This window comes from Podarcis pityusensis, assembly GCF_964106645.2.
Source record: "Podarcis pityusensis genome assembly, chromosome: 2".
In the NCBI taxonomy this organism is placed as follows: Eukaryota; Metazoa; Chordata; class Lepidosauria; order Squamata; family Lacertidae; genus Podarcis; species Podarcis pityusensis.
Genome location: NC_138029.1, coordinates 124,614,142 through 124,637,829, shown reverse-complemented (window position 1 = coordinate 124,637,829; position 23,688 = coordinate 124,614,142). Strand labels below are relative to the sequence as shown.

Sequence of the window (23,688 nt, the reverse complement as noted above, 5' to 3'; positions counted from 1 at the left end):
TTTCTCCGAAACTGGTGGCAAATGGCATTTAACTGCTGGTTTCCGATAGCAGGTCAAACTTCTAGCAAGAGAAAGTGTACAGGGAAGGAGAAACTAGAAGACCTGCCACCATCTGTGTTTGAAACGAGAATGACTGGCCACAGCTATACCATGTACAATGCCATCTACTCCGTGGCACACGCTTTACATGCCATGTACTCATTGAGACCCACTCGTGCCATGATGAGGGAGGGCAAGAAACCTCTGGCTATTCAGCCATGGCAGGTAACATCGTTCTTTAGATGTATCTCTCTCTTTCCAAAAGTAATGGACCCATTCGTCCTCTAGTGGCTTAGGGCCCTCGTATTTACGGGACCGCCTCTCCTGGTCTGCCCCGCAGAGGACCTTAAGGTCCATGAATAACCATAGTTTAGAGGTCCCGGGCCCTAAGGAAGTCAGACTATCCTCCACCAGGCCCAGGGCCTTTTCAGTGATGGCTCCGACCAGGTGGAATGCTCTGTCCCATGAGACTAGAGCCCTTCAGGATTTAACCTCCTCGTCGGGCCTGTAAGGCAGAGCTATTCCGCCTGTGTTATGTACTGAGTTGAATAGGATCCAAACTGTAGCAGTCTGATTGGTCCTAGAACAATAGGATCCAAAAGGCAGCAGTCTGATTGGTCCTAGAACAATAGGATTCAGAATGCAGCAGTCTGATTGGTCCTAGAACAATGCAGCAGTATGATTGGTTGGCAGGAACCACCCAATCCTGCTCCAGATAGAAGTGAATCCACAACCTGATTGGCTTACAGTAGAATTCCAGAATTAGCCAATCATGTGCAGCCCATTGTGTAAATAATGTATATAAAGCAGATACTGTGAGGGGACATTTATTCATTCCTCCTCACCACTATGAGCTGAATAAAGAGCATGAAATCACTTTGCGACTCTGAGTATATTTCACTGGCGACGAGGATGGGATCCCGCTGAGCTGACTGCCACACACAGCACCGCAGCACCGCCAACTGCCGCACCGCTGCCTCGCACCGTGTATCCAGGCTTCAGCTCCGGGGCACAAGGAACTCAGAATGGCAGCCAACAGCAGCTTCTCGCCATTCAACCCAGCATCTGGAGACTGGGAAGCGTACGCCTCCCGTTTCACCTTCCTCCTAGAAGCCAAAGGGGTCACCGACGAAGAAGACGCCAAGAAGAGGGCGATATTCTTCAGCGTCTGCGGAGAGGAGACGTTTGAAATCGCCCGAGCTCTCCTTGCGCCTGAAGACGTCGCTACTGTTCCATACAAAACAATAATGGAACAGCTGAAGGGGCACTTTTCGCCGCAGCCCTCAGTGGTGGCTCGTCGAAATGCCTTCTACGCAAAGCGGCAAGCCCCTGGGGAAACCATAACTGGGTTTGTGACCTCTCTCCGCCAAGCCGCCCGGTTCTGCAACTTCTCAGAGCTGGAGAACATGCTTCGTGACCGCCTCGTCGGTGGCCTGAAGGATGAGAAGCTGCAACGACGCCTCTACGCTAAGAAGGACCTAACGTTCCAGGTCGCTCTGGAGGAGGCCCTGGCAACAGAAGCTGCCGAGAGGTCGACCCAAGAGGCACGGCCGAGCCTGCCATCCCAACCGAGGGTCCACCATGAAGACCTCACCGACGACTCAGGATCCGACAGGGAGGAGGTGCACCGAGTACAGCAGCGCACTCAAGCAGCGCACAGACCACAGCTGCCTCGACGAGAAGGAGGGAACTGCGCAAGCTGCGGGGAGAGTCACGAGAGGAGGACCTGCCGTTTCCGCAACGCAGAGTGCAGGCAGTGCAGAAAATCGGGACACATCGCCCGGGTGTGTCGGGCTCGGCCCACCCGACACCAGGCATCAGATGACCAATCCAAGAGCCCCAGGTCCCGGGGCCCAACGCACCAAGGCAACTCGACGGAGCTCACGGACTTCCAGGTATACCAGTTGCCCCACCCCAACGTAGAGAAAATTTATGTAGAGGTACAGATAGAGGGGGCCCCATGCCGCATGGAGCTTGACACGGGTTCAACTCTATCCATAATCTCGGCAAGGACCTTAAGGAAACTGTGTCCCACTGGGGGTCCCAAACTCAGGCCGGCCCCATTCACCCTCCGGGACTTCCAGAAACGTAAGGTCCCCACAATGGGGGTGGGGACCTTCAGGGTGCAATACCGAGGGCGGACGCGGCAACTGGACTTGCTTGTGGTCAAGGGCCCCTACATTAGCTTACTGGGATTGGCATGGTTTGGACCACTGGGGCTAGCTGTCACCGGGGTGAACCACACTAGCTTACAAGTGGACGTGGACGCCATATGCAAGGAATTTCCAGGGGTTTTCGATGGGAAATTGGGACAGTATACGGGCCCCCCCATTGCGCTACAGCTTGACCCCGCAGTACGACCGGTCAGGCTCAAGGCCCGCCGGGTCCCGTTCGCCTTGAAACCCCGTATAGACGAGGAATTGGACCGACTCGTAGAGCAAGGAGTGCTGGAGCCGGTGCCTAATGCTCCCTGGGAAACCCCAATCGTCACACCCGTCAAGCCTAATGGTTCGGTCCGCATCTGCGCAGACTACAAATGTACCATAAACAAGGCCCTCACGGCCCACGCATACCCAGTGCCAGTGGTCAGCCATGTCCTTGCCACCCTGGCTGGGTCGAAAATTTTTGGCAAGCTGGACTTGGCCCAAGCATATCAACAGCTGCCAGTAGATGAGGCCACAGCAGAGGCACAGACGATTGTGACGCACAGAGGAGCGTTCAGGGTAAAGCGGCTGCAATTCGGTGTCAGCGTGGCACCAGGCATATTCCAGAATATAATGGACTCTCTCCTTAAAGGGATTCCTGGCGTCACCCCCTTCTTCGATGATGTGTTGATTGCCGGCCCCACACCAGAGGAGTTTGAGGACCGCCTCCGCACCGTTCTGCACCGTTTCCAGACGGCGGGTCTCAAGGTGAAGCGGGAAAAATGTCTACTAGGAGTGCCTCAGGTGGACTTTCTGGGATTTATGGTGGACGCAGAAGGGGTCCACCCGACTGGGGACAAGGTACGGGCCATTTGTGATGCCCCAGCGCCCAAGAGCAAGACTGAACTTCAGGCCTTCTTGGGACTATTGAACTTTTACCATTCCTTCCTTCCCCACAAGGCGGCGGTAGCGGAGCCCCTACACAGACTCCTGGACAAGCGGGCCCCTTGGGTGTGGGGCCAGCGCCAGGAGGCCGCATTCCAGGCAGTCAAGGACTTGCTTGTCTCAAACTCGGTCTTGGCACACTTCGACGAGAGGCTGCCGGTGGTGCTAGCATGCGACGCCTCACCCTATGGCATTGGAGCTGTCCTGGGGCACCAACTCCCGGATGGAAGAGAGGTACCGGTGGCGTACTTTTCCCAGACACTCAACACAACCGAGCGGAACTACTCGCAAATCGACAAGGAGGGTCTGGCAATCGTAAAGGGAGTAAAAAAATTCCATGATTTCTTGTACGGGCGGCCCTTCACCGTGGTGACTGACCACAAGCCGTTGCTTGGCTTGTTTGCCCCCGAAAAGCAGACCCCCCAAGTGCTGTCTCCTCGCGTCCTCAGGTGGTCAATTTTCCTTGCCAGCTACCAGTATGCACTGATTCACCGACCTGGGAAGGCGATGGGCCATGCGGACGCCCTCAGCAGGCTACCACTACCGGAAACAGGCCCTGACCCAGCACCTGCACAAGAGGTTATGAGCCTGGAGCTGCTTCCCGACCGCCCCATTCAGGCACAAGAAGTTGCACACCATTCCAAGAAAGATAGGGTCATCTCCCGGGTCCTGGACTGGGTGTGGAGGGGATGGCCCAGCAGCAGCCCCGGGCCAGAATTCGCCGGCTACACAACCCGCAAACATGAACTGTCGGCCCACAAGGGGTGCCTGTTATGGGGAAGCAGAGTCGTTGTTCCCCAGCCCCTCTGCAAAAGGGTCCTCACAGCCCTACACGAGACACATCCAGGGGTAGTAAGAATGAAGGCCCTTGCCAGGAGTTATGTGTGGTGGCCGGGGATCGATGGAGAGATAGAGGCCTGGGTCAAACACTGCCAGGCCTGCCAAGAATCCCGCCCAGATCCCCCAAGGGCCCCAGTCCAGTCCTGGGAGTCCGCCCGAGCACCATGGTCACGCCTGCATGTGGATTTCGCTGGCCCCTTTCAGGGGAAAACATTCTTCATAGTGGTGGACTCCTACACCAAATGGCTGGAAGTCGCACTGGTACCGTCCACTTCCACGTCCGCAGCCATCCGGGTACTACGCAGGCTGTTTGCAACCCACGGGCTCCCTGACACTCTCGTCTCAGACAACGGGACTGCATTTACGTCAGGAGAATTCCAAACCTTCACAGCGCAGAACGCCATCCGCCACATCCGTTCGGCGCCGTTCCACCCTGCCACCAATGGCCAAGCAGAACGCATGGTGCAGACCACCAAGGACACCCTTCGCCGCATGACGCAAGGGGACTGGGAGTACCGCCTTGCCACATTCCTTCTAGCACAGCACAGCACCCCCAGCTCAACGACTGGCCGGAGCCCCGCTGAACTACTAATGGGTCGGCGCCTTGCAATCAGATTGGACCGCCTTCACCCCGATAGAGCTCAGGATGAGGTAGTGGTGGGGGAAGGCAGGAACCCCCGGACCTTCGAGGCCCAGGACCCAGTGTACGCAAAGAATTTTGGGGCAGGCCCAGCATGGGTACCCGCCACAATCACCAGGGTCACTGGCCCCGTGTCGTACGAGGTGCTAACGGATGGGGGGCAATGCTGGCGCCGCCACTGCGACCAGATACGGCGACGATTCCCGGGAGAAAACCAGGAGGAGGACAGGTCAGAGGAGTCCCAAGGGAACAGCGGGGCAGTGAGGCCCATAGAGCAGGAGGGGCCAGCAGGAGAGGCAGAATCAGTAAATACAGAGAGGACCCGTGAGGCCGAAAGGACACCGGAACCAGAACCACGACTGAGCGAGCCGGTTGCACCAGACCAAACAGCCGCATCACAGCCAGCATCCTTGGAACACGAGCCAGAACCCGGAGCCCGGACCAGGGAACACCCCAGGCCACAACGCACACGTAGGCCGCCGGCATACCTTGAGGACTATGAATGCGACCTCCCGGGCAGGACTGGAACTTAGAGGGGAGGGGTGTTATGTACTGAGTTGAATAGGATCCAAACTGTAGCAGTCTGATTGGTCCTAGAACAATAGGATCCAAAAGGCAGCAGTCTGATTGGTCCTAGAACAATGCAGCAGTATGATTGGTTGGCAGGAACCACCCAATCCTGCTCCAGATAGAAGTGAATCCACAACCTGATTGGCTTACAGTAGAATTCCAGAATTAGCCAATCATGTGCAGCCCATTGTGTAAATAATGTATATAAAGCAGATACTGTGAGGGGACATTTATTCATTCCTCCTCACCACTATGAGCTGAATAAAGAGCATGAAATCACTTTGCGACTCTGAGTATATTTCAGCCTGGTCTTTAATTTGAATTCAGCCTGATCTTTTATTTCCCTTCTCTTCTCTTCTCTTCCCTCCCCCTCCACTTTTATGAAGATTACCCGCTCTGAAACCCCACAGCTAATTCTCCCCTGGCCTCTTCGCTGGCCCAAGTAGGACCAATTCAGCCAGCTAGCCCTGGTGATTATCTAATGCTTATTTCCCCTAAGTTGATTTTTGATTTTTGAATTTTATTGTTATTCATGTTTTTATACTGTATTTTATGCTGCTTTTACAATTAATAGTTTAAAATTTGTTCTTAGCTGCCCTGAGCCCGGTTTTTGAACAGGGAAGGGTGGGTTATAAATAAATTATTATTATTATTATTATTATTATTATTATTATTATTAGTGTTTTGTTAGGGGTCGCAATATGGATGGAGACAGATTGGTATTTTAAAACCATCCAAAGATCTCAATTCCTCCTGTTTGATAGCTTCACACTCTTCCTTTCAAAAATGTTGCAACATTCTATAGTTGTTTCCTGGGTGAGGAGAGAGGAGTGGAGGCTTATGATGATAACACCTGTTATCTTTTCCTTTTCCGGGCTACAAATCTAACTGTATTCTGCTCCCACCCAAGTATGTGGGTTGTGTTATAGCAAGTAGACACCAGCCGTGAAAAGCAACCATTACTTGCACTTTCCAGCTATTTGGGGCTGCTGATGAAAATTAATTCTATCCCATGGTTAATTATCTCAATGGATGTAATTCCAAAGTCTTTGGTCTGTGTTTAGTTCAAACGTAAGAACAGCCTGTTGGATTGTGCCAACGGCCCAATTTACACAAAATTATCCTTCAAGTAGGGTCAGGTGGGATAGATTCAGGGGTCCTCATCTCAGACAAAAGCATATGCAAGTTAAAAAAAACCCCAACCCTCTAGATATGTAAATTGTTTATTCTGTTATTGTGTGTGAGCAACCTTGCATACCCAGTGGCGTAGCGTGGGGGGTGCAGGGGGGGGCTGGCCGCACCGGGCGCAACATCTTGGGGGGGGGGCGCTCGCCGCCTCCGGAGTCGCCCTCGGGCGCAGGCTATAGCAGAGCCCCAAGGAGGAAGCCCCGGCCATGGGCGCTGCCCCCAGGTGGTGCAGCAGGAGCCAGGCGGTGAAGGGGAGCCAAGGGGAGCCTGGGGGAGCGGAGGCGCCGCGGGGACACGGCTCGGGAGCTGCCGCTGAGGAGCCAGAGCATCGTCCCCGGGAGTAGAGGAGGAGTGGTGGCGGCGGCGGCTGCTGCTACTGCAAAGCAGGGAGAGAAGGAGGCGGCGGCGGCGGGGAGCCGGGCAGGGAAGTTGCTGCTGGGGATGAAGAGGCGGCGGCAGCGGGAGGCGGACTTCTCTCCCTCTCTGGTGCTGCTGCTGTGAGGCGCTTGCCAGCCCACCGGCCCCTCCTGAGCGGGATATGGGTGGGCGGACGGGGTGGGTGGGGGAGAGGCGCCGGGCCCGCCTCGTGCCCTGACAGGAGCCGCCGCTGCGCCCGCGGGCGCCCTTGACGCGGCGCCCCTCATGCCGCCTCGAGAGGCGTTGGGGGGCAGCGAGACTCCGCCGGGCCCCGCCCCTCACTCCGCGCTCGGCTTCAGGGCTGTCTTGCGAGGGGGCGGCGGGAAAAGGCTCTGAGGAGAACCTCGCTGGCTGTCCCGCCGCGTCGCTTTTCCTCACGTCGTTTTTCCATTCCCTTGAGGGGACGGGGAGGTGAAGGGAGCCCGCACGTGGCGAGTCGTCGGTGGAGGTAGAGAAACCACGCACATTAGATATTCATAATAATAATAATAATAATGGTTTGAAATTTAAGACTCCCCCCCCCCCAAGGAAAAGGCACTTTCTTGCCCTGCCCGTGGACCAGGAGGTCGTGGCGGGCGAGGCCTTCAGCAGCGGGGCCCTTATTTGCGCTGCCAGCCTGACCTTCACCCTCTTACATATAGAGAGGAAAGGAGACACGGAGGTGCAAAGGCTTGCGGGGCAGAAGTAAGCCCCGCTGAGTTCATCAGGGGTGCCAACGTGAATACAGTATGGTATTGGGGGGGGGGGAGGCAAGTAAACCCTGCCCTGCATAGTTGATCACATTGGCAATGCCCATCAACTGGGGGACTGGCCCCCTCAAATGTTTTATTGGGGGGCCTGAAGCAGCGGCGTAGTGTGGGGGTGCAGGGGGGGGCCGGGCGCAACATCTTGGGGGGGGCGCGCTCGCACTCAAGTGCTAAAATCCACGGGTTAGGGGGCGCAAATTACTTGCCTTGCCCCGGGTGCTGACAACCCACGCTACGCCACTGTGCATACCTCCAGTCAACAGAGGGCAGGGTTGAGACTAACACACAGTCAGGGAAAATGCACTTCATGGTCTCTTCCCAAAGTCCCAGGCTCCACCCCTTCCTCTTCTTGCAGAAGGAACTGAGCCAGGATGAGGGAGGTGAAATCAGGGCCTCAATGAATATCTGAACAGGAGGAAGGGACCAGTGATCAGGAGAGTCAGGAGCTGGATCTTGGGAAAGGTTCGAACAGGGGTGTCCCAACCACATTTCTGCTTGGCAAAAATAATGATCTTGCCTCTCCTTCCTCCGCACACTGTTTTGGGGGTTCTTGTGACCCTTTAGAACAGATTTGGGGAGGGTGCAATGGTGCCTGAGGAGGAGAGGGCAAGTCCCGTGGTGCTAGTAGGAATCTTTCCTGTGGCTTCTGCTAGAATGACTTAGTTGAATATGGAGGATACGCCTATCTCAGACTCCCTTCATCAGGCAAAATTGTGTCCCTTGATCTTAAACTCAACTAAAAACTAGAAAAAATAATACCCCCCTCCCCTCCAAATACCGTTCCAATAGGTCAAGGCTCAGCAAAGTCACTATGTTATCTAAACCTCTCCCCTCCTTTGTTCTTCAGATTCTCTCCTTTTTGAGGAACATCCGATTTAACAACAGTGCTGGAGATGAAGTATCTTTCACGGACAACAGTGTGGTGGGATCTTCTGGCTATGATCTTCTCAACTGGATCTATTTCCGAAACGAGTCAACAGCTTTAGTGAAAGTTGGGAGGATGGATCCAGGAGCCCCACGGGGCAAAGACTTCATCATTAACCCGGATACAATTGTGTGGTCTAGCAAGGTGGAGTGAATGTCCCAGAGCTTGTGAAAGAATTAGAGCATGATGGACTTGAATGCCTGTCAGCTCCAACCCACATGGCCAATGGTTAGGGATGATGGGAGATGTAATCTGGGAATATTTTGGCGGGTGGGGGAAGGCACAGGTTCCCCAACCTTGCTCCATGCAGTGGTTCAAAATAGCTTTGACCCTCTTACCTACATTTATCACCATTTCCAGCATGCAAAGAGGGGGCCACCTTTGAAGACCTCCAAGTCCTGCTTAAAACAATTCTATCCATGCAGAAAACCTTTCATTATATCTGCCTTTCTTAGACCCCACCTTCCGCAAGCTGTGCAAAGATCTGCTCTCCAGGGCAAAGGAGAAAAATTCCAGAAGGGAAGCCGGTTTGCTGTAATGTGTGCATTCGCTGTCCAGAAGGGACTTTTTCTAACCAGACAGGTAGTTCCAACCTTCAACCTTATTCTACAGTGCAGAAGTTGCATGTATCCAGGGAGGGTTAAGGTAGGGTTACCAGACGTCCCCGGTTCCTGGGGACCACCCCCGGATTTGCAAATCTGTCCCTGGACAAATTCCATCCCTGGAAATGTCCCCAGATTTGCAAATCTGTCCTCGGGAAACATGGCAGTGGCAGCCTCAGCAGCCTGGAGCCAGCCTGGTAGCGCAGTTGGCTCTGGCTGGCTTCAGGAGCTGCTCGCTGCCGTGGCGCACACCACTTTTCCTCACCGGAAGTCCCCATATGATGTGTCTTATGCGCAACATATCATATGGGGACTTCTGGCGAGGAAAAATGGTGGGCGCCACAGCAGCGAGCAGCTCCTGAAGCCAGCCATAGCCAACTGCGCTACCAAGCTGGCTTCGGGCTGCTGACTGCCACTTCTGCCGCCACTGCCGAAGGGGAACCGGGGGCGTCCAGCAGTACAGATCTCCTGCTCCCTTCCCCCTTTGTTTTGACTGATTGGGGGAGGCTTGGGAGTTGTGGGCAGCCGGCCGTTGCCCAGTTTTTAAAAAGCTCTGCACATTTATGTTTCACAGGGTGTGAAAAAGGGCTTTGCACCTTGCCTGGCAGAGAAACGGTGCACGTTGCGCCCCTCCTGGGCAACGGCCGCCCACCCATGACTTCCAAGCCTCCCCCGGTCTGTCAAAACAAAGGGAGAAGGGGGCATTTATGTTTCACAGGGTGCGAAAGAAGGGCTTCGCACCTTTACACAATATGCATGTGCGTTTGGGCCCAGGGTCTTTTGCCTCACCATCCCCACTACTGACTCCCTGTTGCTATTCAGCTTAAAAATAAAAATAAAAAATGTCCCCGGATTCATTGGAAAAAATCAGGTAACCATAATAGGCGAGTGCAGACTTCTTTCATTATGTCCTTTTACTGCTTAGCCCTGCTGGCCTCCACATCCCCCTGAATTTCGCTGTAACTAGAAGAATTTTCAAAACATATTCCAGAATTGCAACATGTAGGATTTGCTATAGTTCTAAGTAACTTTGCAGTTCTAAGTTTCTTTGCAGCTTGCTTCCCTGTCTCAAAAAATGTGTTTTGTAACTTTTAAGATTATGATCTTTTGCAATAAAAGGTCAAAATAGAGCAGAATCTCAGAGATTTTGAGCAATAAGAAGGAGAATAGGGCAGGCCAACACACAAGAATATTTATAACTAGGTTCTACACCTCTGATTTCTTCTCCTGCCATCCCCACCTACCATGTACACCAGCCTGGTGTGTGTGTGTGTGTGTGTGTGTGTGAAAATAAAGCTATATTAGAGATACTCAAATAGTGCTTCCTAATTCCAGATGCTGCTAACTGTGCCCAGTGCCCAAAAGATCAATACCCAAGCAAGGACCAAGACCAGTGTATTGCCAAGAAAATCAACTTCCTTTCGTATCATGAGGCTTTGGGATTTGTTTTAGCTTCTCTGGCTCTTTTCCTCTCTCTAATCACCTCTCTAATCCTGGTAACCTTCATTAAAAACAAGGACACCCCAATTGTCAGAGCCAATAACCGCAACCTCACTTACATCCTCCTTGTCTCCCTCCTGCTCTGCTTCCTCTGCTCCTTCCTCTTCATTGGTCGACCCCAAAAAGTCACCTGTCTTCTCCGGCAAATGGCTTTTGGAATCACCTTCTCTGTTGCCATTTCTTCCATTTTGGCAAAAACTGTCACGGTAGTTCTGGCCTTCATGGCCACCAAGCCAGGAAACGTGGCCAGGAAACTCTTGAAGACACAATTAGCAAGCACCATTGTCCTGGTCTGTTCCCTCATTCAAGCAGTTATCTGTGCCATCTGGCTGGCAACCTCTCCCCCATTCCCAAACCTGGATTTCTACTCCATGGCTTTGGGGGTTGTAGTGGAATGCAACGAAGGCTCCGTCACCATGTTTTACTCTGTCCTGAGTTACATGGGCTTCCTGGCCCTCATCAGTTTCACAGTAGCCTTCCTAGCTAGGAAGTTGCCTGACAGCTTTAACGAAGCCAAATTTATCACCTTCAGCATGCTGGTCTTTTGCAGTGTTTGGGTCTCCTTTGTGCCCAGCTACCTGAGCACCAAAGGGAAGTTCATGGTGGCTGTGGAGATCTTCTCCATCTTGGCCTCTGGTGCTGGTCTCTTGGGTTGCATCTTTCTCCCCAAATGCTACATTATTCTCCTGAGACCCAACCTCAACAGCAGAGAGCATCTAATAAGAAAGAAATATCAAGGAGCTTAAGAAACTAAATAACTCATAACTTCCTATACAAAGAAGCTGGTTGAATTATTCTTTAGCTAATGTGATCAGGTTTAACTACTAGACTTTTACAAGACATCTGAAGGCAGCTCTGTTTAGGGAAGCTTTTAATGTTTAATAGACTATTGTATTTTAATATTCTGTTGAAAGCCGCCCAGAGTGGCTGGGGAAACCCAGCCAGATGGGTGGGGTATAAATAATAAATTATTATTATTATTATCATTATTATTCCTGAAAAATCTTGCAAATCTTGTGTATCGTTTCTGATTCTTTTTGTTTTGTTCATTCAATAAACATAGTGAAAGAAAGAAAATTGGTTTTGTAGTCCTATATATGTTTTGAACCAAAGATGAATCAGCAGAATTCTGAACCAAAAGCTCCATCCTTGGGAACTTGATCCTTGGGCAGATTAAATTTCCAGCAGCTATCTTGCAGATGTAGCTATAACCTGCCACTGTTTTGTTTCCCTTTAAATATCAGATCAACACTGGGGCCTAAACTAGTTTGAGAACCTGATTGGTGGGTAATGGGACTTTAACCCCTTGTTCTTTGCTGCAACTGCAGGGATGGTGTCACGTACAGATAATCAATAATCTCACGACTGGGAAAAACCAACACCACTATGCTCTCAGAGGAGCTTCCAGAGATGGCATGCCCTTGGCTGTTTAGGGGTAGCCTGCAACCAGGGGTGGTCAGCCTGTGGTCCTGTGAACACATCAGCCCCCAGTTAATTGCATGCAGCCCTTTGTTGTTGTTTTTAAGTCGTTTAGTTGTGTCCCACTCTTCGTGACCCCATGGACCAGAGCATGCCAGGCACTCCTGTCTTCCACTGCCTCCCGCAGTTTGGTCAAACTCATGCTGGTAGCTTCGAGAACACTGTCCAACCATCTCGTCCTCTGTGTTCCCCTTCTCCTTGTGCCCTCAGTCTTTCCCAACACCAGGGTCTTTTCCAGGGAGTCTTCTCATGAGGTGGCCAAAGTATTGGAGCCTCAGCTTCACGATCTGTCCTTCCAGTGAGCACTCAGGGCTGATTTTCTTAAGAATGGAGAGGTTTGATCTTCTTGCAGTCCACGGGACTCTCAAGAGTTTCCTCCAACGCCATAATTCAAAAGCATCAATTCTTCGGCGATCAGCCTTCTTTATGGTCCAGCTCTCACTTCCAAAAATCACTACTAGGAAAACCATTTCTTTAACTATACGGACCTTTGTTGGCAAGGTGATGTCTCTGCTTTTTAAGATGCTGCCAAGTTTGCTGCCCTTAGCCTGAGTTTAAAAGCCCCCTACAGGTGACAGCATATTTATTTTTTATTTTTAAAATTTCTATACCACTTTATATTTTTATTAAAAATCTGAAAGCAGTTTACAGCAAATAAAAACAATAAAACAATAGCCGGGTGATGTTCCTCCGGTGTCAGTAGGAGCCTCTTCAGTAGGCCCGGTGAGTCTGGGCCTCGCCCCCTAGGCATACTGGGTAGTGAGGAAGAGGGAGAAGGAGAAAGGAGGGGGGAAGAAAGTGAAAATGAAGAGGAGTGACTCAACTGTTTTTCTATCTGCCCACTGCTAGCCTCAGCCCTCATCCACCACCCAAGGCGTACCTAGACTCCCTTGCCCCCTTGCCAAGGAGACGTATCGGCACCCACTGTCCCTTGCACCCTTGGGAGAGGAGCCTGTGTGCCTTGTCTGGCCAACCAGAGCAGCAGAGATGCTGTGGGGATCACATAAGCACCAAGCCGCTCCAAGCCAGAGTAGAGAGACATGATTTTTGCACATTCTAGAGCCTTGTCAAGGGCCAACATGGCCAGTTCTTAGGTATGCCCCTTCCCATCACTGCCTAGAGACTCGGCAACCTCCTTGTTCTCCCCAGACATCTCAGATACTTCTCTGATCCCCAGTTCAGCCCTGGGTTGAGAGGAAAAGAGAACTGCGCTGAACCAAAGGTGAATTGTTCCGGAAGCTCTGCAAACACCATATTGGTACTCAAGATCCCCCCCCCCCCCATTAATTGGTAGTGGTTGTAGCACTGAGCTCATATGTGTTTATAGTCACTTGCTTTGAAGCATACTAATTGTCTTGCTTTGATGCCACCCTTATCTGAGGGTTTGGGGTGCTGAGCTCTGAGACCAGAAAGGGAAACTGTAATGTTTGGGTGTTTGCCAACTTCACCCTCCTGGTCAGGTGGCTGGCGTATGCTGCTTTGACCTTTAGCTTGGGTGTGCATCTTCTTGCTTGTGGTGTCCATCCCGCACAAGTGAGTGCGAGGAGGAACTGGCAGGCTGCATCTCTGTAAACCTATACTTTTCTTAATAAAGGCACTAGAACTGATCACTCTGGAGTTTTTGACATCCTTCTTTGGAATTCCTGCATCTCACGACTCACACAAGCTCTCCTCTGGCTCTGCGGTTTGCAACAAGAGCAAGAAAGTGTGGTCCGTTCACTTCTGGCTCTGCCACTGGCCACGACTGACTTCAGCATGGCTTAGAGCTGACAGGTGGAGCATCCCTAAAGGGAATGGAGCTGTCTGCTGGAAAATTGGTTCCCCATCGTGGGATATGTGGGAGACAACTCCACTGGGGGTTCATTAATAAGGTTCACACCAAATTCCCAACTGGTCAGACTTTATTCAGTAATGCATCACATGACATACTGTAGTACAAAATACTCTGTGGCTGCATATCTATGAACACACACCCTATATAGGATATATGTGCCATCTTCTGCCACATTCTATTATCCCAGCACCTCACCATCTTTTCACCCAGCCACAGTCCTTGAAAACAGTTACTCAACCCGAGATTTTCTTACTGTATGTGCAGAAGCTCACCTTTTACCCTGATGGCTAGTTGTTTTTATTATAATTTACACTCGGGTTCCTCCTAAAGTGGTGCCTACCAATTTTGGCATCAGGCCATACTCTTGCATTCATATCAATATTGGCCTTATTTCTGAATCACAGAATTGTGAAATCAATAAAGAATTCCTCAGTTACCACCTTCAGAATATTCCCTTTTCCAGATCCCTTTGCAAGGGCTTCTCCATCTCCCTCTCCTCTTTGCCAGGGGTCAGATATGTATCTCTCTTGGCCCACTTGCAAATGTTTGTGAGCTAGACAGTGTATCCTTGGCCCCGCCCTCCACCGTGCAGCCTTCTTCCCCAGCTGCTATTTGCAGATTAAATATCTATCCATGTATTTATTTAAAAGTTGTCCCCTGCCTTACATGTGTCAGAGGGCCTGCCAGGTGTGCTCTGGGTTGGATTCCCCACTGTTGGGCCCAGAACTGTTCTGCCATGTTAAAAAAAGAAGAGGTCAGGAGACAGTTAGGGTCAGCCCAGACAAAGGGTGAGAAAATCCCTCCACTCCTCAAACAGCAGCAGCAACTCCAGCCAGAGTCAAAAAGAGCTCAGGCTGGAGACAGAAAGAAGGAGGAACAACAGTGGAAAGGATGGACCCAGATCTATACACAGACAAGACGAAAACAAAGAGAATTAGTATAGAGGTAAGAAGTAAGGATTTAAGGCGGAAAGGCAAAGAACTGGGAGACCTCATTTGTTTCTGCTTTTGCTGTATCAGGGAATAAGATATTGCTAAGAATACGAGCTGGAATTGAAAACTAGACAGCTGAGGGAGAAGGGGAAAGAGAGAAGAAGAAATTAAATTGTAAAATGTGAAAATTAAGATTGATATAAGGTTTGAAATGTTAGTTGGAATATAAATTTGTAATATAAAGCAATAAACAGGGGAAAGTAGGACACATCTAGGAAGAAAAGTGGGAAGTCAGCTTATTTGGGGGAAATGTATTAAATCTGATGTAATTTGGTATTGATTGGTTAAAATTTGGAAAACTAATTTGGCAAAAAGAGAGAGAGACAGACAACATTTTTTACGGGAGGTGACAGTGGCTTTGACACCACAGAGAGAGCACTTCTCGTATTGTAGGCTTGGGTCTGTGAACAGGGTGAAGAGAGAGGGATATGGTTGTGCAGGATGGAACGTTCAGCATAACACACTCTTGAATTCAACCAACATGTAAATCACCAAGACAAAAGGTCTGTGGCCATTGCAGTGTTGTGACGCCATTTTCATACAGGAACTATCACATACCATCTTTTGATTTGATTTTTAGCCGTAGATGCTCCTTTGTGTTCAGATCAGGTCTCAGCACGATAATGTAGCATTTGGGAATAAAGATGCAGCCCAGAAGCCCAGCACTGGAGGCCAAGATAGAGAAGACCTGCACGGCCACCATATACTTCCCCTTGGTGCTCAGGTAGGTGGGCACAAAGGACACCCAAACACTGCAGAAGACCAGCATGCTGAAAGTGATCAGCTTGGCCTCATTGAAGGCCCCAGGCAGCTTCCTGGCTAGGAAAGCCACCGTGAAGCAGATGGCAGCCAGGAAACCCATGTAGCCGAGGGCACTGTAAAACATAGCAACAGACCCTTCATTGCATTGCAGGATGATCTCTCCAGGGAGGGAGCGCATGTCAGAGTCTGGGAATGGGGGAAAGGTCCTGAGCCAGATGGTGCAGATGAGAACTTGGAAACTGGAACACGAAATGACAATGTAATTGGCCAAACTCTTCCCCAGCCATGTCCTCACCTTCTTCCCTGGCTTTGTGGCCTGGAAGGCCAGCACCACAGTGATGGTTTTTGCCAACACAGAAGAGACAGCAACCGAGAAGATTATGCTAAAGGCTGTTTGTCGGAAGAGGCAGATCCCTCCCCTTGGCTGGCCAATGAAGAGGAAGGAGGACAAAAAGGAAAGCAGGAGAGAGATGAGGAGGATGAAGGAGAGGTCCCGGTTGTTGGCTTTGACAATGGGAGTTTCTGTGTATTTCATTAGGATTCCTAACACAAGGCCTGTGGTTAAGGACATGAAGAGGGCAAATGAAGCCAGGAGGATCCCCAAAGGTTCTTCATAGGCAAGGAAGGTGATAATCTTGGGGACACATTGATCTCGGTCCTTGTTTGGATGTTGATCTTCTGAACATTTGATGCAACGGTTTGCATCTGCAAAGAACAGAATTATTGTTGTTGCTGTTTTTGTTGTTCTACCATTCACACTACATTCCCAGTGCAGCTTACAAAAACCAGAACAAAATATAAAAAACAGTTTAAACAAATCAAAATTTATCTATACATCAATAGTGATGAAAGAACACCCAGATGGTGCACATCATTATCTCATCTGGGAGAGCATTCCACACAGTAGGCACCACGGTGCAAAAAACTGAGTGGTCTATCATCAGTCAGTCATCCCTGCTTCTGACTTGGCAGGATTTTATTGATTTATGCATTTATCTACTCTTGTTTCATGAAGTTTTTTACAAGAAGCAACACCCCATTCTAGAGAACACCATGACTTTGGATTTGTTGTAGTTAATTGTTAGTTGTTCGATGCTACAGTGGACTGGTTGGAACAAGACCACATTCTTTCAGAAGCACAGGCTGGTTTTAGGGCAAATTGGCCCTTAGACCAGGGCCTTGTTCTCCAACATCTTGCGGAGAAATATACATCAAGAAAAGGAGGTTCCCTATACGTGGCCTTTATAGATTTCAAATCTGCTTTTGATTTGATACCGAGGGACAGGCTTTGGGGAAAGCTAAGCGCCGCAAATATAAACAAACGCCTACTGTATCTCATCCACAGTCTATATGAAAATACACGGATCTGGGTAAGGTGTGACCGACAGGGCCACCTATCCAAAATACATGAAACTTAGGCCAAAACTTCGGTCTCCTGAATCAAAGGTCGACGCTTGAGTGACATGTCGGATGGGATTGGTTGCCCAAAACCAGAGAGCAGTCACCGACATTTCTAATGTGAGTTCTGAGGATTTCCCCCCCATGCTGCGTAGGCTTGCTTCCAGATGTCATGGAATTTGACTCTAAGAAAGAAAGTATCTATGCACACATAAGGAAATGCAGAGGAGTGCTCTAACAAGGTACAACTTGTGCATGAACTATAATCACATAGCATTGGGCAGTTATAAATTTCACTTTAAAAATGTATTTGATATCTGTGTCAGCTTCCCCAAGGGTGTCCCTTTCCTAGATGGTTACCCACCTTCCTGCGTGGAGATGGTCCCTTCTGAACAGGGAATGCAATCATAGCAGCAGAGTGGCTTTCCTTCCTGAACCACCTTGATGAATCCGGGATGGCAACTTTCCACACACTTGGAAGAAGGCAAGGTCTAAGCATAAAGAGAAAGACCATTAAGGAAATTGCATGAGGCCTAACTGGTTTCCTGGTGGATTTCAGAAAATGCAACCAGTCAGGGCATTGCTGGAAACCCACTATACTAGAGATATGAGGGTGTTCTTACACACTAAATTTGGCCTTACACTCTAAATTTGGCCACCTCATTTAGTAACTAAAATTATCTACACCCTTGAAATTTGCCTTTCTTCCCAATAGCTGGACCCTCAATTTACACAGCTTCTCAAGGGACCACCATAAGGTCTTGAAGAAATGTTGGACCTTGGACATGGCATGCATTTGAAGGCAGCTCCACACCGAGCCTGGCACCCTTATTGGAACTTATGGGATAGGGAACCCAGTTAAATGAAAGAGATGATCTCCCCCACCTGATTGAGCCATTTGGGCCACACAATGGCATCCTGGTTGATGGTGAGCTGTAGGTTTGGGGAGCCCCGTCTGTCCAGACTCCCAAACTTCACCCTTAGCATGGACTGATTGGGAAACTTCACCCAGTTCACAATGTCCAAGTCAGCTGCCAGTTCCCCATTCTCATCCAAGTATACTCCGTCCGTGGAAGAATTGTAAAACTGTGAGTATCTCAGGAAAGGGTGGAGCTAAAATTAAAACAGCAACATTTAGAATATGGGAAACTTCGTTACTATCCAGTTCAGCCCATTTCGTGCTTAGAGCTCCTCCGACTCAGAGTTGGAGTCTTTCTAAACATTGAAGGTTTGTCCACAGTGGAGTCTACTGTGCATTCCCATGCTGTTTGAATTCAAACTTAATCTGCATAGTCCACCCACAAACAACACCAAACCTAATGTTTTTCCACTGTAAATTTGGGGATATGGGGATAATCAGATAAGCTGGGGGGGGGGGGGAATCAGGCTTCAAACAGCTCCACACAGGGTCATTTGTTTTGGTGTTCTGTTACTCTCCTTTGCACACCCACTATTTCCTCAGTACTTTCAGTTATTTTCTTCCTCCTGTTTCCAGTATGCTTCTGAACGGTGATAAATTCTTTTGATCCCACAGCTGTAAAGAAAACCAGAGAACCGCACAAGCAAACCACATTCAAATTTCTACACCAGAAGTTGTGCCCCAGGCTGAAAAGTGTGTGCTGAGGAATTGCTTTCATTTCTTTTCCCACCATGCTTTTAACTATTTCCAGTGTTCTTTTGAACAGAGGTGTTTTGACCGCAACCCAAAGCAGAATGTCTACTTCATGAATAGGAAAGACCAACGTTGTTCTCCATAGTCCAGGCATGGCCAAACTTGGCCCTCCAGCTGTTTTGGGACTACAACTTCCATCATCCCCAGCTAACAGGACCAGTGGTCAGGCATGATGGGAATTGTAGTCCCAAAACAGCTGGAGGGCCAAGTTTGGCCATGCCTGCCATAGACAAATTCAAATACATGCAAGTGTGGACTATAAAAAAGAAATTCGAGAAACTCTGCTAAATATAAATGATCATTCCAATTATTGGGGCAAGAATATTAAGGCACAAGAAATGTTACACATGTATACATAACTCTACACTAATGAGCTTATGTGTAGCCTGTTGGGATATTCTGTTCCACCTTAATAACAGACGTGTGGAATTGTTGTATGTCACATGTCTGTTTACACTCCAGCACAGCTTGCTGGGAACTTCCGTTTGTGTATAGCTTTTGCTTTAGCCGTCGTGCTTTGGACACGAAGGGGATCAGACATGTTTCCTTTTGTCCTGATGTATGCTGAATAAACTGCTTGTAAACATGCTCACACAGCTTCTCCTGCCACTTCTGCCGAGTAGCGTGCCCTAGCTTCTGAAGCTTGAGTCACAGATTCATGCCAAGGACTGGAGATCGCCTGGCACACCGGTCAGTGGGCTGGAGACAGCTGGGGGCCTGCCAATTGCCCCCGTTTCCTTGGTTGCATGCATACACACTTAGTAAGGCTCCCGTAAACACACACACACCCTTGGAGAAAGGCTGGGGCTTAGTTTGCCCAGGCCAGTGCCAATGGAGCACCCAAGTGAGAAGGGAGGGAGGCTTAGGAAGAGTCTGCACAAGACCATCTTCCCTGCAGGAGATAGAAGGACTTACTCCAAATGGGCCATGGCAGAAGGAGTTATGCTAAAGATGGTGGGTGTGACCAGAGGGGCTGTGACCTCTAAGGGTATTATAAGGAGGCATGAAGAAGGACCATTATTCTAATGAATACCTGCCATGGCTGCAGCCTTTGAACTTCCATACGGTCAGTCACCATCTGCTTATATCTAGATGAATGTGCAACATTTAAGGCACGAGCCACAGCTTGGACAGTGTCGTAGATCCTGTAGCTGTCTAGAGAGAGGATTCCTTCCAGATCGTCTTGAGGCAGCACCTCCTGTTTCTCTCTCTCTCTGCATCTTGTCCAGCCTTTCACGGAGATTGCATGCTTTGAATAGGAGCAATTAAAAGCTTCCTCACAAAACTTCTTAACAACAGAGGAAAAGGGTAGAAAATCATCATATTTTGCCCGTTTATTTGTCTCCAAAAGGAAAGAGAAAATGCTGTGGATGTGTTGGAAAGGTAAGTCAGAGTACACTACATCCAAGTAAATGTCCCACATTGCTGTTGTGATCCACACGTTCCCTACAATGGGTTTCACCACCTCGTCAAATAAACCTTGTATAAGTAATATTCCCTCTAAGACATAAGATTTTTCTACATAGTAAACAAATACATGAACTTGTCTCCACTTGAGGAATGGAAGATGATGGATCTTCTCTTTCAATGTATTAAGTTGTGGGAAGATTTGTGAGATGACAACACAGACACCGCTCTTGATGAGCACGGGTGTCAAGCTCTTCAGGAACCTCTCTCCATTGTCGGTGTCTGGTGCAAGGAGGCCAATGAACGTCCATCGGAAGTGCTGGAGCAGCTTGACAATCCCTGGGTACAGGGCTTCTTCTTTGGGGACCATCCGGTAGAAAAAAGGGAAATGCCTCTTATCATTCAGAACATGAGAGACAAAAGCATAACTGACCTGGGAAGGGAAGGAAGATCAGTGGGTGGTTTTTATTTGGTTTTTTGTTGCCAACAAATGTATGGCTGTTGTGGAAAAAGCAATTTCCATGCTGAGGAGATTGAAAATAAAAATGCCAATTTCTATTATCTGCATTCATATTAATGTATCCATTAATTTCCTCAATATTTTTTGATTCCTATACATTATAAACAGTATCTTCTGAAAGATATTCATTTTCTGAATGGTTTCCACCCACAATTGCTTGTGCCCGGTGATTTTATTCTGTGCCCTGGTGTTCCAGATCGTCCTCATGTTGGTGAGGATGATATTTGTTGACACTACACAGAACTTACAGTTCCGCAATAAATTTCTGCATGGAAGAATCCTTTGTCTTGGGGTGGATCTACACACATGAAAAAAATGTGCTATAAATAAGTCAGAAATTAGATCATTATAACAAACGGGGGGAAACTCTATGGAAAATCACATAGAAAAATGTTCTGCTCTCTGGCACCATCAGCTGTTGTATGTTTATAACACATTCAAATCGTTGTTTCTTTACTAGTGTAGCTGAGTCCCAATGCTTTAATCCCTGAAAAAAACATTTGAGTAGAAATGGCTGTGTGAGGAAAGAAAGGGTGATTGTCCACCAGAAGCAGTTGAAACTCTCTCAGGTCTGTGCAATACTCTTTTAAAAATGAATGCCTGTCTCCAGTTCCACTTAATATCCACCCCACTCGGTTTTTGGATTCTCTGGAAAGATCGCAAAGGGGAATTAGGCTCAGGCTGCAGAAAGTCCCACCCCTCTCCATCCGCACCTGTGGGATTTTATAGATGCCCAACAAGCTTGAAATCTGGATGGAGTTTTGAGAATCAGCCCCTTCAAGGATAGCCAGAATGTCATTTTGTCTTCCACAGTTGTAGTTGGGCACGTTCACCTGCCCTGTAGAAAGCAGGTCTAACATGGCATCATACGTCACCCTGCTGTTATGAAAGTTCTCACAGAAGCTGTAGCCAAGGGTGATGTTTTGTAAAAGCTTTGGATTCTGGTTGATATCCTGAACAGCAAACGAGAAGGAGAGGATCTGCCAGTATCTTGTCTTTAATTTCCTGCAAATATATGGAAATATGTCCCACATTCAATGAATATTTTAAAAAAATTAATTTCTTGTTTTTTTGACAAGATGAACTGGATTTAATTTCTGGAATTTAACTGATCCAAAGCACTCAACCATAACAGCCAAATCATCCTTGTTGCTGTGTGTCTGTGCATGCGCATGTGCGTTTGTGTAAAGAACTGTGGACATGCTGAAAATGGAATTTGAGATAGGAAGAACGAGAAACTGAGAGAAACCAGAATTGACAGATTGGTCCATCCTTAGGCTGAACCTAAGTGGAAGGATCAAAGCACTGACACAGACCTTGGTTCCCGTTCGATTTCAGAGGGAGAGGTGTCCCAGGTTCATCAGAACTTGGCAAAAATTCTACAGCTCTCAGACCCTTTCCTATGGTTTCTTTCAAACCTAAAATATATTTTTCTATGTAACCTTGCCTAGTATACATTTTACGTATACATATGAAAAGCAGGCTATGAAATCAATTGCACTTCAGCACTGATACACCCTCAAAGGCTCCCTCCAAAGGCTAAAGAGGAGAGGGATTTAGTAGGAGCAAGAAAAAGCCTGGTTGCTGGGGGTCATTTGAGCTCATGCAATCAATACAAAATGGAGCAGCACCAATCCCACCCCCACAAAATGACTTACCTGGAAAAGCTGGGGGAAGGAGATTCGTTGAAGGTGTGTGAATTAAGAAACGCTCTTGTGGGAGAGATGACCCCACCAATGAGGTGGTCTCCTGGCTTGTAATAATTAAATGGGTCAATCTGATCCCTCTCCAAAGTTAAGGGGCATTTCACCTTTGGCACCTCACAGTCTGCATAAGGCAGCCACAGCAGCAGAAGAAACACCAGCATCCTATGTCTGCCTGGAACGGCCTCCTACCTTGTGATAACTCAAAAGAATTAGTAGATGAAGCCTAACGCTTTTGCACGTCTTTCCTAATGGTGACGGAGCCCAGCCTAGATTTCCCATCAGAAGGGGGTGGTAGTAAGTCAAGCTCACACAAAGAGATTTCTACGCAACTGCCCTCAGTCTCAGCCCAAGCTCCTGGAGCGGCAGGAGATGTTTATGCTCCCATCCTTCCTGGCTCTCATTTCTTATGCTTATTTCAGTAAGCTTAAAGAAGATCTTTGGACAAAGCTCCAGAGAAGAAGAGAAAAATCACTATGATTTTCATAATTATAAGGGGAAGAAGCACCCCTATGCAAGATCATGAACTCTCTGTGTGGCTCCATGCACAGGTGCAGGGCTGGAGAAAAGCTCGCAGATGTGGCTCCAGACTCCAGGTGGAGCGGGCAGCTGAACATGTCTAAAGTTTGGTGCAAAAACACATTCACAAGAGTCAGGATCAATATTTCTTTTTAAGACAGTGATGAGGAAACTCTGATATGCAGACAGAATTAAGCCTGCCTCATATCCGCCAACATTTCTAGGATGAAAATAGACACATCCTATTCTATTGGGATGCGGGGGGTGCTGTGATCTAAACCACAGAGCCTAGGGGTTGCCGATCAGAAGGTTGGAGGTTCGAATCCCCGCAATGGGGTGAGCTCCTGTTGCTCAGTCCTAGCTCCTGCCAACCTAAGCAGTTTCAAAGCACGTCGAAGTGCAAGTAGATAAATAGGTACCGCTCCGGCCAGAAGGTAAACGGCGTTTCCGTGCGCTGCTCTGGTTCTCCAGAAGCGGCTTAGTCATGCTGGCCACATGACCCGGAAGCTGTACACCGGCTCCCTCAGCCAGTAAAGTGAGATGAGCGCTGCAACCCTAGAGTCATTCGCAACTGGACCTAATGGTCAGGGGTCCCTTTACCTTTATTCTATCATCATCATCATCATACCTTGTCCATCTGACTGGTTTACCCAAGCCACTCCAGGTGGCTACCTGCATATAAACATAAGAAATTTCCCTATACAGGGATGCTTTCAGGGACATCCTATTTTTTAAAAAAATAATATTTATTACTTTTCCAACAATTTAAACACTACAAAAAAAAATAAACAATACAATACAATACAAAAACAATACATAACACTAACACATTAAACTAACAAAACA

At 48.7% G+C, this 23,688-nt stretch overlaps 2 protein-coding genes across 2 annotated transcripts in view; one reads left to right on the top strand and one right to left on the bottom strand.

Annotated features, from left to right (window-relative positions):
- LOC308469752 (vomeronasal type-2 receptor 26-like) lies at window positions 1–11,400 on the top strand. Its single transcript, XM_080992657.1, has 4 exons — window positions 1–264; window positions 8,377–8,598; window positions 8,910–9,036; window positions 10,392–11,400. Exons 1-4 carry the CDS (start codon window positions 22–24, stop codon window positions 11,300–11,302), a joined length of 1,503 nt encoding a protein of 500 aa, XP_080848783.1. The 5' UTR covers window positions 1–21; the 3' UTR covers window positions 11,303–11,400.
- A 1,346-nt stretch (window positions 11,401–12,746) lies between these two features.
- The window catches only part of LOC308465546 (vomeronasal type-2 receptor 26-like), a gene marked incomplete at both ends in the record, with an annotated part of 29,681 nt that continues 18,739 nt past the window's right edge, over window positions 12,747–23,688 (bottom strand). The window contains 2 exons of the mRNA XM_080985521.1: window positions 12,747–12,787; window positions 15,420–16,328. Coding sequence (XP_080841647.1) covers window positions 12,747–12,787; window positions 15,420–16,328 — 950 coding nt within the window. The remainder of the gene's footprint in view (window positions 12,788–15,419; window positions 16,329–23,688) is intronic.